This window comes from Micropterus dolomieu, linkage group LG04 (assembly GCF_021292245.1).
Source record: "Micropterus dolomieu isolate WLL.071019.BEF.003 ecotype Adirondacks linkage group LG04, ASM2129224v1, whole genome shotgun sequence".
NCBI classification, from domain to species: domain Eukaryota; kingdom Metazoa; phylum Chordata; class Actinopteri; order Centrarchiformes; family Centrarchidae; genus Micropterus; species Micropterus dolomieu.
Window position 1 is genome coordinate 25,029,088 of NC_060153.1, and position 16,969 is coordinate 25,046,056.

At 41.2% G+C, this 16,969-nt stretch overlaps 1 protein-coding gene across 2 annotated transcripts in view; it reads left to right on the forward strand.

Moving 5' to 3' along the window:
* The first annotated feature begins 3,346 nt into the window (after positions 1 to 3,346).
* The window catches only part of grk4 (G protein-coupled receptor kinase 4), a 43,799-nt gene continuing 30,176 nt past the window's right edge, over positions 3,347 to 16,969 (forward strand). For both annotated transcript variants that reach the window (XM_046046819.1, XM_046046818.1), the window contains exon 1: positions 3,347 to 3,653. In XM_046046819.1, the coding sequence (XP_045902775.1) occupies positions 3,602 to 3,653 (52 nt within the window). In that variant the 5' untranslated portion in view covers positions 3,347 to 3,601. The remainder of the gene's footprint in view (positions 3,654 to 16,969) is intronic.

The window sequence follows — 16,969 nt, forward strand, 5'->3', positions numbered from 1 at the left end:
GCTTTTCAGGACACTCAAAGACACTTTACAGTAAAATCAGAAGTTATGCACATTTAAAAGAGATTAAAAACATAAATAGCATAATATAAAATATATGAAGTAGATAAAAACATGTGCTGCGGAAAAACATAAGAGCAAAGGGGCAACCATATAAATAACAAAATAACAAACAGCAGCAGGTGTAATATAACATTATTTGATGTTAAAAGCTAGTCTAAAAAGGTGGGTTTTGATAAGTGATTTGAAAGAGTCCATGTTGCTGCAATCCCGGATGCGTATGGGTAAGGAGTTCCACAGGGAGGGGGCTGCAATGGAGAAAGCTCTGTCGCCCCATGTACGGGGCATTATATTTAATGTAAGGATCATAATCACAAATGGTGACAAAATTCACACTTCATCTTTAATCAGCCTATTTCATGCAGTAGTAGGACATAAGACCAGTGAGAGAATAACAGCCCCTGTACATGCAGAAGTAGAGGTCGATATGAATAATATGCAGATGAGGGGTAGATACATGTTTACTGTGGTTAGTCTGTAGAAATTCCACAACAACAGTACTACAGTATAATGTGAGACCATTACTGAGTAAGTGTGATGTTCTGATGTATGTATTTAGCATCACCTAGTGTCCAAAATGTAGCCTGCATTACAACAAAGATGAAAACTGAAAATCTAAGTTTTGTGCAGGAGAATTTTGAGTTATTTGCTTATTGAAAAGTGTCTTCAACCAGTTCAGTTGCACTTGATTTTAACCTTCCATGGACAACTATGACCTGGATGACTGAGAATCTTCATATAAATCTTACTGAAAATGCAATCATATTTTAAAAGCTACTGACTTTGGGTTTAGGACTCTCATTGACTGAGCTCTTCTTATTTCTTTGTCTATTTCTTTTTAGGTTCATCCTGTCTATTTTTATCAGATTTTTACAGTACATGTCAAGAACAGCTGTTAACGCTAGTATTACTTTTGGTAAAAAATAAGAATAACATTTTTCACACAAATATGGTGACTTAGTTGCCAACATAATGGTACGAGGCACTATTCATTTAACAAAAAGGAGATTGTGCATGCAACGGGAGGAGGTCCAGATTAAAATAAATGTTGTTTGAAATTTGAAAAGCTCCCTTGGCCCATAAGCATGCACTCATCACATGGACCCCAACATCAGCTCCTCGGTTTCCTGTCTTCTGTCAAGTGCACACAGTAGAGGTCTCTAAATGAGATCATAAGGTAAAAATATGAACTGTGAAAAGCCATGCTTGCGCCAGTTTACACTGTGCATGCAACAAACACCTTCGAATTACTGGGACACGAAAGACACAAAATGAATGAGATGAATAAGAGACAAGATCTGATGACGTTTAAGTTGTAGTTAAATGTTGTGGAGCAGAAGCATAAAGTGGCATGAAAATTTAATAATCAAGTAAAGTACAAGTACCTCAGATTTGTACTGAAATACAGTCCTTGGTTATGTACAGAAACATTATAGTTTCATGTACACAACACAGTACTGACCCGGGAACTAAATGTAACAGGGTTACCAAATGAGATACATTTAGTTGCAAGGATACAATGGTATGTATCCTTATCGTAATCTACTTATGTGTAAGCATACATTTGTCAAAACCTTTCAAAAACGATTTTAACATAAAGGCATTCTGTATGACTGCTGTGTAATATCCCTTTGTATGTGTGCATCATCACCACTAGGTGGCAGCATTTAATCTGCAGCATTCGGGACATCTATCTGTCCAGAAGTGAGTTATTTTTGTTGTTCCAAACAAACTCTGATGAGGAAATAAATAAAGAATAAATTGGGGCGTTTTTGTGTGACACTTCCTCAGATCCACACCTGTGACAACAATTGAATCCCTAATCTGAGATCAGGTCTACTTGTTCATCCCATGTAATAATTAATAGTAGGTAGGTAGATTAATTTGTCACATTATAACATGTTATAGTGAAATTGAGTTTTGTAACTCCCTTCTGCTACATAGCAGGCAATATATAATATACATTAATACAGAAGCAATTATAAAAAAAACAGAAATTATGGATGAATTAGAGTTTAAGAGTCTGATAGCTTGGGGAGAAAACTGCTCTGAAGTTTGGTGGTGCAGCAGCTGAAACTTCTATATCTCTTCCCAGAAGGCAGCAGGGTGAAGAGGCTTTGGCTAGGGTGGGTACTGTCCTTTAGTATCCTTTGGGCCCTGCGTAGGCACCTCACCTCACCTATATCACTGATTAATGTCAAACTACCAACGGTTACTGATTTCATGCCTGAGCACACACACACCAGTTTACAAAGAACACTTTGTAAATTAAATTTAGATTTGCTCTTCCTGCCTTTTAAAACACATGTCCAACATCAAAACATGGGAAAAAAATAGAACATATTTTGATTGATCCAATAACTTGACACATTGTGTGTTAATAAAATCAGGGAGGATGTGAAGATGAAAGTTGGTGACATTTGACCTTTGACTTGGCTCAATTCCCCAGTCCATAGAGACTCTCAGGCCTCCTTTAGATCCTAGTATCAAAATGAAAAGTGAAAATGCTATTTAAGCTATTGTTTAGTCTTCATTATCACATTTCTGAATCTCTAAACCTTTTCAAAAACATAAAGTTCCAACTTCCACACCATTTTAAGACTTGTCTCCACTCTTTTTTTGCAGACACACAGCTCTTGTCAAAGCGTCATGGGTTCAGATTAGAAAGGCCAGATGATGCTGGGTCACAGTGAAAACCAGCGTCTTATCTCTTTTCAACCCGGCATTATAAACAACTTAAAACCCTCATACCATTGCTCACACAATATGAGGTCTGTATCGGGCTTCTGTGACCAATGGCATTCATGTTTCCTAACAATACATTAAACCAGCAGCGCGTGAAACAGCGTGCATTGCAGGAAATCATGGAGAGGAAAGTTGACTTATAGTAGGCCTATGTTCACTCATGTTTGGATAAAAAGAAACATCTCTCTTTCCTAGATGTTTCCAGGAGGCTCTCGCTCATGTGGTTGAGGAGAATATTATGCCTGAGGGGAAACTTGTAGGAAACCACACACATAAGCACGTTTTAATCCAAAACTGCCACACAATAAATGTCTCAACCATCCATAATTTCAGGAGACTAAAGCCTAGGAAATTGCATGCACGTATGTATGAATGTACTTGTGTGTGAACATGTGTGTGGTTGCGCTGGTTGTAAATTGATCCCTCCTACTCTCGCTGGTACGTTGTGCAGAGGAGGGGCGAGGAGGGGCGAGGAGGAAGAGGAGGAGGAGAAGGAGGAGGAGGAAGAAGAAGAGGAGGAGGAGGGGGAGCCGAAACAGGAAGGAAGGCAGGCAGAGAGGCAGGCTGTGAATGCTAACAAGCCCCGTCGTAATCATACAGCTCCGTTGGTAGGCTTTGATAAAACGCCTTGCAATGGAGAGGAACGACGACCACTATTAAACACCTACTATGCGCCAGTGCCGCGTTCGCCCTGCGCGCGTGCAGCAGCCTCATAGTCGTCGGCACGTTTGATCAGAAAACCCCGTCTTTTTCCGCTGAGTGAAATGTATCGCGACTGCTCGGGATTCACATTTTGACAATGGAGATTGAAAATATCGTGGCCAACACGGTTCTCCTGAAGGCGAGGGAAGGTAAGCACCGCTGAATGGCTTAAAGAAGAAATTTAACACACACCCCCTATACACACACACACACACACACACACACACACACACACACACACACACACACACACACACACACACCACTACCTCAACGTCATGGCCATGAACGAGCCTGAGCTTTCGGCTGTCCTCTTTGGGATATATGCTTTCTCTGCCCCCCCCCATCCCTGCGCAGCGCTTTGTCTCCAGGCAAACGCCGAACATATTCCGTTGAAATCATCTGTTTGTCCACTAACAACACACATATTTACCGGACAGGTTAACGCAGGCTAAGGCCCAGCAGGCTGGAGATGAACAACGCAGGGAGTGTTTGCAGCATCGCGTTTAGATGGCAGCGGTAAGGCTGTCGAGCAGGATATTCTCACACAAGCACCAACCGGTCTGTGGATGTTAGATATACAATATGCGATGACATAACGGATAGGTTTTCAATGGTATTCACATTACATGGTATTGAGTGGGGAGCAAAGATATATATATGCCAAGCGGGGCTCTGTGCCTCTGCCTCTTACAACCTGCAGGTTTCGGTGTGATAAAAGCCCAATCAGGAATGCAAAGTGAACGCATGGTATTATTTGACGCAGAAATATGCCACAGCATTGCCGCTTGGCTGTTAGTTTAGGGGCCACTGAGAGCAAGGAATGATATTACAGTGGAGGGTTTCGATGCAGTGGGAGACTAGAAGAAGGCCCACCACGTAACTTGCCCCAGCGGCCCAGGCGCTATGTGTGCACGCTGCTCAGTGGGCCGGTGATCCCGCAGCAGCTCACCTGGAGGTGGAAAAGGCGCGGATCCATCTGTTTTCCAGGAGATGGCAGAGCAGAGAGGCTACTTTGTAGCCAGCGAGTGGGCGCAGTGTGGGTGTACAACACTGTATCAGCTGCCAGAGGAGGGTTAAAAAGGTGTTATTACTGCTCAACGGTTTTCACTTCTGCCCCCCCTCCCCTCTCTCTTCCAGTCGGACTGGGCACCAGCAGAAGGGTCTACGGCCTAAGAGGATGGTGTGCAAGTTGATCGGTTTTATTCGACTGCAAAGTTGCTTGTACATGGCCCGGGGGTCGCGATTCAGTGTGCGTATGCAGAGGCCTTCCCAGCGTATGGTTTGCATTATATTTCGGACTGCGTTTCAGTTCAAGACTAAAACGCCAACACTGCTGCGAAATGGATTATCCACAGCAGCAGTGAATCCATTTCATAGCAGCAGCTGCTCCTGAAGAGGCCCCAGTCTTTCCTTTACCTGCTGTTAAATGGTGCTTGGCATTGTCATGAGCGTTACCCCGCGAGGTTATTGTACACTGACTGGATTAGCAGGCGTGTCAGTGTCCTCAGTCTTCTATCACCAGAGGCAACTAAATATGCGTGATAAGTGCAAGGGGATGTGCAGAGAGTGGAAGGCAACTGGTATGTCTCAGTATGTGGCCAAAGTTGGCTTCAGTGTTAAGATGTGTGCTGAAACATTTGTTCATTAATTAGTTGGTCATTTAACAGAAAATGTATATTGTCATTTAAAAAAATATATAAATAAGTATTAAACTAATACTTTTAGTCGTTATTAAAGTTAAACTACCAACCAGTTATTTGTTCTCATAACTTTTCACGTTTTTCTGCATTGTATACAATTAAACAATTGAAAATATAGTCAATAGATTGATCAATAAAGAAAACAATCAGTACTTGCAATCTTATAAGGATTTTTGATATAGTTGGTGTTGGACTGTCCAACCGTCCTCTGCCGGTCAAACATGTTGAGTATATAGTCAGTTGTTTTTTATATTTGTCCCTGCTATACCATTCACGGTGTTAATTAGCACTCAGATTAAAACAGCTAATGGTTCCCAATTTATCCCCTTATGGTGCACAGGAGACTAATTTGATTTTAATAGGCCTTTCCAGAGGTGGGTGTTTGCAGCTGTCGAAGGGTTTCAGCATGTCACGGTGACAGTCGTCAACACCGGCAGTGTCACAAGCTGTGGAGCGAAATCCCACCTTTAAACACACAAATCCAGACAGAGAAAAGCTCCGCAGTCAGCAGCCTTAATTTTTTATTTATTTATTTTTATTCAAGTGTCTCTCTTTGATCCCCTTCATGCTACCGGACATCAAAGCCTCTGCCTGCAGCAGAAGGGTGCAGGCAGAGGCCGGTTGCGACTCAGCTGCATGAGCTTGGGTTCAAGCTGCTGAGTCAGCAAGAGTTTGCCCTGCTGATGTGTCCTTGAGCAAGACATTAAATCAGTTGTGTGACTCCCTGACCTTGCTGTGGGGATGGGAAACGACAAACAATTTCCCAGCATACTAATAAGGTTGCGTGGTGCATAAACGATCATATGTTGCTTGTTTGATTGTCCATCTCCACCCCTGAATTAACTCTTGAGTAAGAAGGTCATCCTACATGGCTGTTGGTGCCTAGAAAAGTCTAGTCACAAGGTGCCCATAACGTTTGACTTCAGTTTTTACACACCTGTTGGTGTGAAACTGGGTGGCCACAGTGAAAAGTATTTTGACAGGGTGTGTCCAGTATGCCACAGTTGAAATAACACGTCAAGGGAAGTGGTTTGGTGTTGTAGAGATGACACTGCTCCTGCCACTCCCCAGCCCCTGATTCTCTGAAAGATGTACATATATTTCTTATGAAATGTGGAAAGAACCGCTCAGACTGCAGGAGGTGACAGCTGCATGACGTGAAAGTCTTCTACAGTCAGAGGAAGTAATTGCTATAGCTCCCCTGATATTAGAATATTTTGGAAATGGTGTTTGTGAGAATACCAAGTGCATCACTTTTGGCATAGATGCAGCCTGCAGTTTATCTGGATGTGAAAGTTCAGCCAAGTATTAGAGAGTTATTTTCAACATGATTCCACATGGTTTCACACAGTGGAACATCAGAAGTGTCTCATCAGTTAGTGACGGTCTAAACCCTTTTCACATAGTACCCATATTTAATATTTACCCATACATTTTGGATTCTTACTTATATTTTGGAGGCTCTGTGTTGGCAGCTAATATTGTTTTATCAGAGACTGTTTTGGTGCACACAGTATTTTGGCTGATATTGGCAGATATTCACAGAAAACTTGTAAGTTATAGTGCAGTTAAAGCACTTTAGAAACAGTGTTATCATAGTTTGTCCTGCAGACTCCACTGTTTACAATACTTTGCAGCACCTGAGTTGGCAGAGCACCCTATCATAGCGGAGCAGATGGTAGTGTGAAGTCTGCTGAGAAAAATTATGTTTACTCTTCAGCTGAAAAATATCCAGCCTCAATTTCACATATTTGTCAGAGCTCTTTAATAGCCAAATTGGAGGGTGCTTTTGAGCCATTTCACATAAAATGATGGCTTATATAAAACAATATAAAACAAACAATTGTTTATGCAAGCTGATATGTTACTTGTAGATGAAAATACACTGGACATTATCTCAATTAGAAAATAAAGCTGCGCTGGATAGCCACTGGAACATATTTTACTCCACCCCTGTATGGTCTGGCATTGTTAAATAACAGCCGTCCACACATTACAGGAGTTATTTTGTGAAACTGCAGTTTCTCCTTCTGATCAGGCTCAACAGATGACAGCTATGTTATATAAATTGATACTTAAATTATATTTTTCAATGTGACATTGGGGCTTATGTGCAACATGTCTATATTATATGATCTCCTGAAAGATAATGTCAAACTATTAAAGCGTTAGCACTGCGGCTGCACTGGTAATCGAAATATCAGCAAAATCACACATGGTCAAGTGCAAAATCCAAAATCGCAGAAGATAAAAAGGTCAAATGTGACAGAACCATAGACTGCATATTAGAAATGGACGTAGTCATCGTGACGTCACCTGTTGGTTTGTGGACTGCCGTTTTGAAGCCTCGAGTTTGGCTAATAGGGCGCCGCCATGTTGAGTTTTTCAACCAGCAGCACTGGATGTGACCATATTTGGAGAAGACGGTGGAGCTAACGGCCGTGTAGGAGCTAGCTAGCTTGCTTAGCTAGGTGCAACTGTAATTCATGTTAACTGTTATTTTAACCGGGATTAAAATTTTGCCTCGTGAACAACAGGCTAAATGTACTAAATGTACTCACCAGAGAAAGTGAACAGCCAACTCTTAATAAGCTTTTTCAATGGCGCTGGTTAAATTTACACAGTGCCGTGGGTACGAGTCTCTCTATCCTGATTGGCAGGTCGCCATGGTAACAACTTGTCAATCACAGATAATCCCTCCCTGAAGCATTCTCAGCTTTATGGTCTATTTTTCTATAAATTGGACCATAATTCACTAAATGAATATCATGTTGTATTGAAGAAGACTTGAAACTTAACTTAATGTCATGTTTGTCACTCAATGACATGTTTTTCTGAGGTAATATTGGTGAGAAGTAGGGTCATTTTACCATTATTTCAAATGGAACCAGACTTCTCTTTGCAACCATAAGAGTCGCCCCCTGCTGGCCGTTCAATAGAATGCAGGTTGAAGGGACTTCCGCGTTCGCTTCAGGTCTCTGACCGGAAGCTTCCTGCTTGGACAGAACAGCATTATAATGAAGTACTGTAGTGCTGTGGAGGTGCCCCGGCCTACAAATGTTGTTCTCCAGATGTAAGAAAACATGTTTGTTTGGTACAGACCCCAACAGATGTTGCATCATCGCGGCTTTAATAGTTTTTTCAGTGACAATGAAAATTGTGATGCAAAAATGATAATCTCCATTGATTGCATATCATAAATAATCTGTCAAAAATGATCGCAATGTAATTTGTTTACCATATCGTGCAGCCCTAGGTAGCACCCACTGTGTTGCACACTGCTTTGTTTTGAGTGAAGATGTACCACATAGGCGAGAAGATGTGGGTGTTGTCGTTTTTATGGGACCTCTCCAGACACACTGTGGGAGCACGGCAACACTCAATGCTTGGCTAGCTTTCCTCTCATCGTTCTATACAAAACATCTACGTGACAGATGCTGTTATAACAGCATAACTCCTGTAAGGAATCAGGAGGTGCGTAGCGAGTATTTGATTGTCCGAGCGGCAGAAAGTGACGGTGAACGTGAGCGGAGGAAAATTATCTGGCAGTAAATGTACGGTGTTGGTTACAGTGTGTCGGCTTCTCAAGACCAAGAAAAGTTAGTTGTTTCCCCACCTGCTGAAAAAGTGAAGCCTGTTAGCGCTAAGTTAGCTAACATCCCCCCTTCAGACTGAGCTGAGCAGCAAAGCTTCAACAGCAGGTTGCCTCCTTTAACTGCTATGTAACTTTACATTAGCTCAATAGAAAGTAACTGGTAGCTGTATTTTATTACTGCCTACTTGTCCAGTGTTCATCAGTTACAATCTGAGAGTAAACTGGTGTAGCCTGCAGCTCTGTCCTGTACAGACTGGTTCAATAATTTTTCAGATGAAAAAGTGGTTGTTAGGAAAAAGGACGGTGGTGACTGGAGGAGCTGAGGTTAGTTATGCAAACTAGTGATGCAAACCAGTCCTTTTAAGCTAATGAGACGTTTCGTTTTGGATTTTAATGTGCAAAAAAAATGCACGTCAAAAGGGAGGAGGTTTCTCATGTTGCACACAAAAGGCAAACATGAACAACCGTATCTAACGATTCTGAGGTCATATTAACAGGGTTTTAGGGGGTGATGTCCAAAAAATGCTGTGCAATAAATGTTAAATCACTGTGGAGAGCATAATAACCAACCAAATAACTTTTCCCCAAATCTAAAGTTTGTAGTTCCTCCCCAGTAGACTGATCTTTTGCTGTTTACAGACATGGTGAAAGTAATGGCCCAATGTGATGTGAAATTACATATTTGTCATTGGAAAACGTAAAATCTTCACTTCATGAACACTGAAGTTTTAAACTATTCTGATGTGCATCACATGCTCATGGACACAAGAGCAATACTGCTGAGACATGCTGTGTCGGGTTTTATATTCAGACAAAAATTTTGCTTCACCTCCGCTACTATAACTCCATCCTAGGGGAAATGCTGCACAACATGTTCTGCAATGCATTCTGGTCTGTTGAGGTTAAAAACCTGGTTTCTGCTCATAGTTTGTAAAATTGCAAATGTGAAGCGCTGTCACCAAAACCTGAAGACATAGTTTTTAAAAAAGATCTGCAGTTAAGTGTGGCTTAATGTTTTCTGCATTCAGGAATAAGGAACATGCACTATGCAAAACTAGCTACACAGCTGCCTGAAAAGCATTGTTGGATGAATTCAAAATTTTAACAGTGACTTGAGAAAACTAGCCAGCCATTCAGTGGAATTAACTGTTGAACCTTCATTATATGGCTGTCACTGTCGGTTCCTAAGATTCAAGCATTTGTAGAGAAAGATGTTGGTGCCAGGAAGCTATGAAAATATCCAAAGGGCAGAGAAGAACAGGATTAAGTTGTGCAGGCTGAGTGTTACTCTTAAATACAAATGTGTATGCAACAGGGACACGAACATATGTTCACAACATATCACATTTCTGCACATATTTTCATATTCAAATGTGACTGGACATAAAGGGCATTTCATTCCTTACTTTTCTTCCTGGAATCAAATTTCACCAGATCTTTGTGTGTGTTTCTTTCATCATTCCTCCGCTCTTTATAAAAAGGAAGGAATGTGGACAGTCCAGTGCTCACATTCCTCTGACAAACAGACGAAACTTTAATCCTGCTTATATAACTCATTTCCACCTTACAAGTTGGAAGCTTTTGATTATTTTATAAAAAATTTTGCCCATAGATCATTACAGATGTAAGTGGATATGCCTCTGCTGTTAGTGTCACTAACCCCTTTCTGCTCTGTGCCCCCTCTCCACCACCCTTCAAATTGCATGCTAGCAGGTCCCCTCAGACCACTTGTGAGGGTTTTCCTGTGACGTTAGCCAGTGTAGCTTTATTAGCTTTGTGGTCGTAGCTGGACTAACACTTGTTGTCATCACTCTGGGGTGTTTCCTCCAGCTGAGGCTCATAAAACACTTTGCTTTGTGACTGTCCCTTGATGTGGGACTCATTTTACAGTTATGACACCCACAAATGGGCTGTGCGGAGAACAAGACACAGTATGTTGCGTACGCAACTCCGATGCATGGCACTAGAAGCGTCGCTTAGCTGGGTGGCTACTGGGATGTTTATTAGCACAATTTCTTGGCAAGCTGACTAAGCATGAAGAGGCACTTTTTGGGGCACTTTGTGAACATCATAGGGACGCTGTTCCAGCTGCCTTATTAAATCTTAAACAGGCGTTATTCCTATGAGAACCCAGCTGTCAGCCTGATTTTAACTATGTGGACGGCTGAGTGTATTTACTAGTTCTTATGGGTCAAATAAAGATTTTGTTACTCTAAAAAGAGTTTTCAGTGTCTGGCAGAGTCAAAGTCTTGAATCAAGTGTATTAAATGTCAAAGGCCCTCCATGCCTTATCAGTTTGCCTTTTTAAAACCTTCCTGGTGTCACGATTTTGGCAACTGCCCTTGGTCACATTTTATGCCAGTCCTGCCTTCAAATATGACTTGAAGGTGTTGTCTTATCAAAGATAATCCTCAAGGTGTAAAATATGCTATGTGTTCCACACCCAAGGGCTCAGTGCTGGAGGGGCTGCTTTAGTGTGCTTTTTCAGTGTCGCCATGAAATTAACCAGTGGGCCCTTCATCTGAGAGACAGCTGTAGATAACATATAAATGATTAACCTTTTCAGTTTGTCCTCTTACACACTTGAACTCTGCGCGTCTAGCTCAAGTTTAGTCTCACCATGTTCCCCCGACCATCCATCCCTCCCCCCTTCTCCCTCAAGACACTGGGAAAACAAGGGTCAGTTTTCAAGAACGTCTCGGCTAGATTTAACGGAACATCTTCAACACACAGAGATGGGTCAGAGGAAGGAAAGGTCTTGCAAAACACCACAGCATGCTGCTGAGCAAGAGCATATGTTGCGTGTGTGCTTTCTGCTCATATGAAAAACTGCATGTCGTACCTCGTATAAGACCCGCCATCCGACCTCGCTGCCTTGCTTGCTTGTTGTCATGTCCGGGAATTTACTTGGATAATAATGTTTAAGTTTTTGCCTGTGACACACACCTTCTCTCAGGGCCATATGGCAAGAGAGAATGGGAAAGAGAGAGAAGAGGAAAGTCTGGCCATAAAGAATTAATGAAGGCATAACAAGAGAAGAAAACTTTATATGGGGGAGGGGAGAGAGAGGCAGAAGTCAGAGAGAGGAGGAAAAGGGAAGGGGGCCTGTGAGAGAGGTGAGGATTAGAAGACAGCACTGCTGCCTGATATTCACATGTTTCTCTTTTTTTCCTCTCTCTCAGCTGATGTGTGTCTTTCAGTGCGGGTATACAAACGGATTACCTTATGCAAACACCGGACATTTGCTTTGAATAGGCAACACAGATACTCGCAGCTAATGTTTTCCTTATCAGGGGCTACTCCAGCCAATCACACACTGTATAGGAGAGTGACTGAGAAAGCAACAGGTCCTTCATTTATCTTGGCCGGGCTCCATTGTGCGTGTGCATGCTCATATTACAATGGGCCTAAACTATGCGTGACCCTCTCTCATTTCCTACCATTTAAGTCATATTTAAGTCATGTTTTCGGGAGAGTACCACAGCCGTCTGATTCGAACCTCCACCTCCAGGGCGGAGGTCAGATCTGACGAGGCATGGGCTGGTACCAAATATTCAGGGTACGATTGGATTGGCCAAAAATACCTTGGTAAACATTGTTATCTGTGTTTTGAAAGGTAGAAAAACACTGTTGGTGCCAAAATGTAGTGGAGTTACTTAACAGTATGTTTTCCATTAACTCTCAAAAACTTTTTTTTTGTCTTTTACTTTTCTCTTCACTATACGCTCCGAGGAATTTTTCGATTGCACACTGATCCTGATCTTTGACCTCCATGCTGTTTTGTTTAAGTCAGGGTTTAAGGAACTAAACCTTCTTGTACTCATTATAAGTCACACTGTTAACTGTGTAGCCGAACTGCAAGAAGCACGTTGTGTGAAGATGTAAATACTGGCTTCTTGCTGCTGTGGTCGATCTGTCACTGTCACAGACGAGCTGGTTATTCTGGCCTTGTGGCTGTGAGAGTCAGCATGTGACATGTGTTCATCAGATGGGCGAGCGGCTTCTCCCATATGGCGATGCAAAAAAAATAAGAAAAAAGGAGGGTGAAGACAGCAGCGCGATAACATCTGAAGGAGCTGGGAATCACAGCAGAAGAAGTTGCCAGTGAAGCTGTTTCCCCTTCCAAGTGTGCCTTATTTGATCATTTATTTTTTTTTAACTCTGTCTGGGTGCAAACCTCATGTATTCGTTGTCCTTCAAGTACCACATAATAACACTGTTTTCTCAGTGCATACAGAGTAGATTTCATTTTGATTAATAACTAACTACTAATTGAAGGATGTAACTGGCAATTATTTTCTCTATTAATCGATTAATCTTTGTCTATATAATGCCAGTAAATTATGAAAAATGTTTTGTCCGACCAACAGTCCAGAAACACAAAGATATTCAGTTTATCATCATACAGGAAGATGAAAAACAGATGATTTTGGACAAGATTGGATCTTTGCCTTTTCTGCATAAATAATAATAGCTTAAAGGATTAGGACTAGAACTACTTTTTACTCTGCAACTATTTTGATAATTGTTTAATTGTTTTAAGCCAAAGATTCCTCCGCCATTTTAAATGTGAGGTGTTGCTGCTTCTCTTTATCGTATGTTAAATCAAACTGAAAATCTTTGGGTAAAGAAAATAATCGTTAGTGACGTCCCTAAAAAGGATTATTGAGAAGTGAACCATTGCAACCAAATACTAATTCAAAGAAGAGTTTATTAAAAAAAGTTTAACATTTTGCTAGAGAGTTAGCTAAATACACTACATAGTGTGAACTTTCTGTCTTGCCATATAATTTCTTGGTATTATACATTTATGTATAAGAATCCCTTAATGTATGTGTGGAAACTTTAACAGTTAAAACTAATCTGTGATGTCAATGCTGTTTTCATACTGGCCGACACATCGGTTAGGCTGATTTACCTAGGTCTTATTTCACCGGTTTCTCCATATAAATTCCGCGATAGAAAGAAACGCTTGTTTAGGCATATGGACGATTGACTCATAAATCTATCACACGAGAATTTTGTCTTTAAGTTCTAAATTCTCAAGTTCTGAATTTGTGGAAGCTGCAGAAACTCTGAAATGGTGGGGAGGAGGGACACCTGAAGTGATGCTTCCGCTGTCTACTGGGTGACCTCTAGTCTGGCTCCTTCTCCCACAGGAGATGAGAGAGAAGGAAGGGAGAGGAGCATATTTGGGATGGTGTTGGACTGTATTTGACCTGCAGGCGCATTAAGTGCATGTGAAAACTCTAACTAATCACGCAGGAGGAGAGAGAGAGCAGAGACGGGAGAGAGCCACGAGTGTATATTCATTAATGCACTCAGAGCTCACTGCAGACAGACAGAGGTATGCAAACAAAAGCAGCATGAAAGAATACTAAGCCTACTGCCTCTCTCTCTTTGTGTATTTTCATATGTAGTTTACTTCCATACTCCCATTTCTTAAATATGCCAAACCGGTCAGACTTGAAAAGGAGGAAACACACCAAAGTACACCTCAGACAAAAAGCAAATGACACTGCTATTATTATAGTGTATCCATCCCTTCTGTACAAAGTGATGGATAGTGGTTAGATCTGCAATAATTCATTGAATAATCCATTAGTAGTTAACTATTTAATGAATCGCCAACTATTTGGATAGATGATTAATCAGTTTGATTTTTTTGATTCCAGTGTTTTAAATGTTAATATGGTCTGTTTTGTTTTACTCCTCTATGATAGTAAACTGAATATTTCTGGATCGTGGACAAAGCAAGACATTTGAGGACATCATATTGGCCCTTGGGAAACACTGATCGACATTTTTCACCATTTTCTGACATTATATAGCCTAGAACAAACAACTAATTGATTGAGAAAATAATTGACAGATTGTTTTTGTCACATAGTGATATGCTGTAAATGCTCCATCGGACGCTCCACATTGATGTCCCTTGGCACTTTGGCTCCCCTTTAAGCAATAACAGACTGTTGGATTTGATCAACTAATAGGCTAGGAATAGGACTTTGGTTAAGTTGTTTTAAATGAGTGTGTGAGACATGGGAAACATGGGGAAATACAGAGCGGGGTAACATTTTACGTCTTTCACTGCGGTGCGACTGGGATGACCCCGCTGTCTATAAATCTTTTTAAGGAAAGGAATGTGCATTCTCGTAGTCGAGCGGCGTGTCTCGGGATTTGGCACCAGTATTTCGCAACATGTTCCAGCTTTTGAATCTTGTCACTGCCGCACATGCGCAGACCTGTCCTGAGATCCTGCACGATGATCTCAGCGCTGGCTGTATGTTCGGCTATGAATGAGCGAAATTGCTCTGAAGTCGGTGTTTATGGAGGGCCCCATTCTCTCGGAGGGGAGAACCAAAGTTAAATAAATACTCGCTCCATCCTGTCTGCATTAAGGCCCTGCACACATGGCTTTGACGTCAGAGTGACATTAAACAGGGTGGGGTGGCCCATCCAGCTCCGACAGGCAAGTGCATGTGCGTGTACACACACACACACACACACACACACGGGCGCAGGCTCTTGCATAGCTTGCTATTAAAATCTTTCTTGTCAGTATCTTTGTCTATATTTTTTCATTTTCTCTCTCTTTCCTTCTCTTATTTTCCATCTGACTCCGTATTTAAGTGACATTTCTCATCCTCGTGTCTTTTGTACAGTTTCCAAGCATTGTCACTTTCAACCTTTCATCGGTGCTACATGTCTCAACTTTTTAAGTTTCCCCTCTAACAATATCACCTTTTGACAGGGAAGAAGTTGTTTGACTGTATTCGTCAATCATTCTGTGTTTTTGGCTCAACTTTGAAAGGATTTCCCCTTCAAAATAACCAGCCAGTGCAACTGGCTTTGATCAGACAGTTTGTAACATAACCAGTCCAACATTTAACTATAACATTTATCTTTGTGGCTCTTCCTTTTTTTTTTTATATATATATTTGTATTTTTTTCCCCCTTTTCCTGCAAAGAAGAGTGCGTGCGTGCGTGCGTGCGTGCGTGCGTGCGTGCGTGCCTGTGTGTGTGTGTGTGTGTGTGTGTGTGTGTGCGCGCCTTGCAGCCCCACAACAGGTTTGTCAACGTGCCTTACATCTACAACCTCAGACCAGTGGGATCTTATAAGCCTCAATAGCAAAACATTAACAAGTAGCTGCTCATAACGCTAGCCAGTCAAGGTGTGACACACACACAAAAAGTGTCACTTTTTTTATGTGTATCCTAGTGCTGCTAAAGAAATTATGACCGCTTGTAGCATGTAGCTTGTAAGTATGTCTTTCGGTTGTTATTTTTCACTATGAACATTGGACAAAACTAAAAGTATGATTGAAAAAAGTGAGGGATGAGGATGTATTTGTAGAGCCTCGGCCTGCACACTGCACATACAGTATGCTTGTGTGAATGTGTTTGTGTTGGCGTGTATTAGTTGAAGCTATCACATATCACTGCCGGACCAGCCAGTGTCTCGTGAACTTAGGGAGAGATGATTTCCCTCTCTCTCTCTGTCATCCTCAAACTGTTGTAGGCTGGTGTTTCGCTCGGGCTAGCTTATTTACTCAGCGTTTTAAAAGAAAATTGAAGTGATGGGGAATACAGCAATCTGTGCCCAAAGATTGCAGAGGGTTTAAATCTGCTGACTCTGAAACAGATTTGTGTCTCTGCAGCAGGGGGTTTCTGTCGTTAACCTGACTCCCTCACTCATTTTCTACCATCTAATTAAAAATGTCAGCCACTGAAAATATGGACTGACTGTTTTCATTTCTTTTTTTTTAGGATAAGAAGGAAGAAGAGATTTTTTAAATTGTAATACTGAAAATGATCAAACCAAAAGGTGGCTTTAAATGTTTTATAATCTTCTTTAAAATTGTACTTTCAAATTCAAATAAGCATTACTGGTATGAATGTGGATGACACATTATTGAAGCTAAATTATAATCACAAGATAAGTATTCTTCGATCATACTAAAATAGTTTTTCCAGTTACAGACTACATTTTATTAAGGTAAAGTTTTTGTATGGCACAATTAGGGCTGGGCGATATGGCCAAAAAATGTTATGATAAAATTTTGATATAATTTCAGATAGATAATTAACACGATAAATGTCAAATCATTATTTCTTTCAAGTTTAAAGGCTGATTTTTGCCCTGAGTGAAAATTGAATATAAACA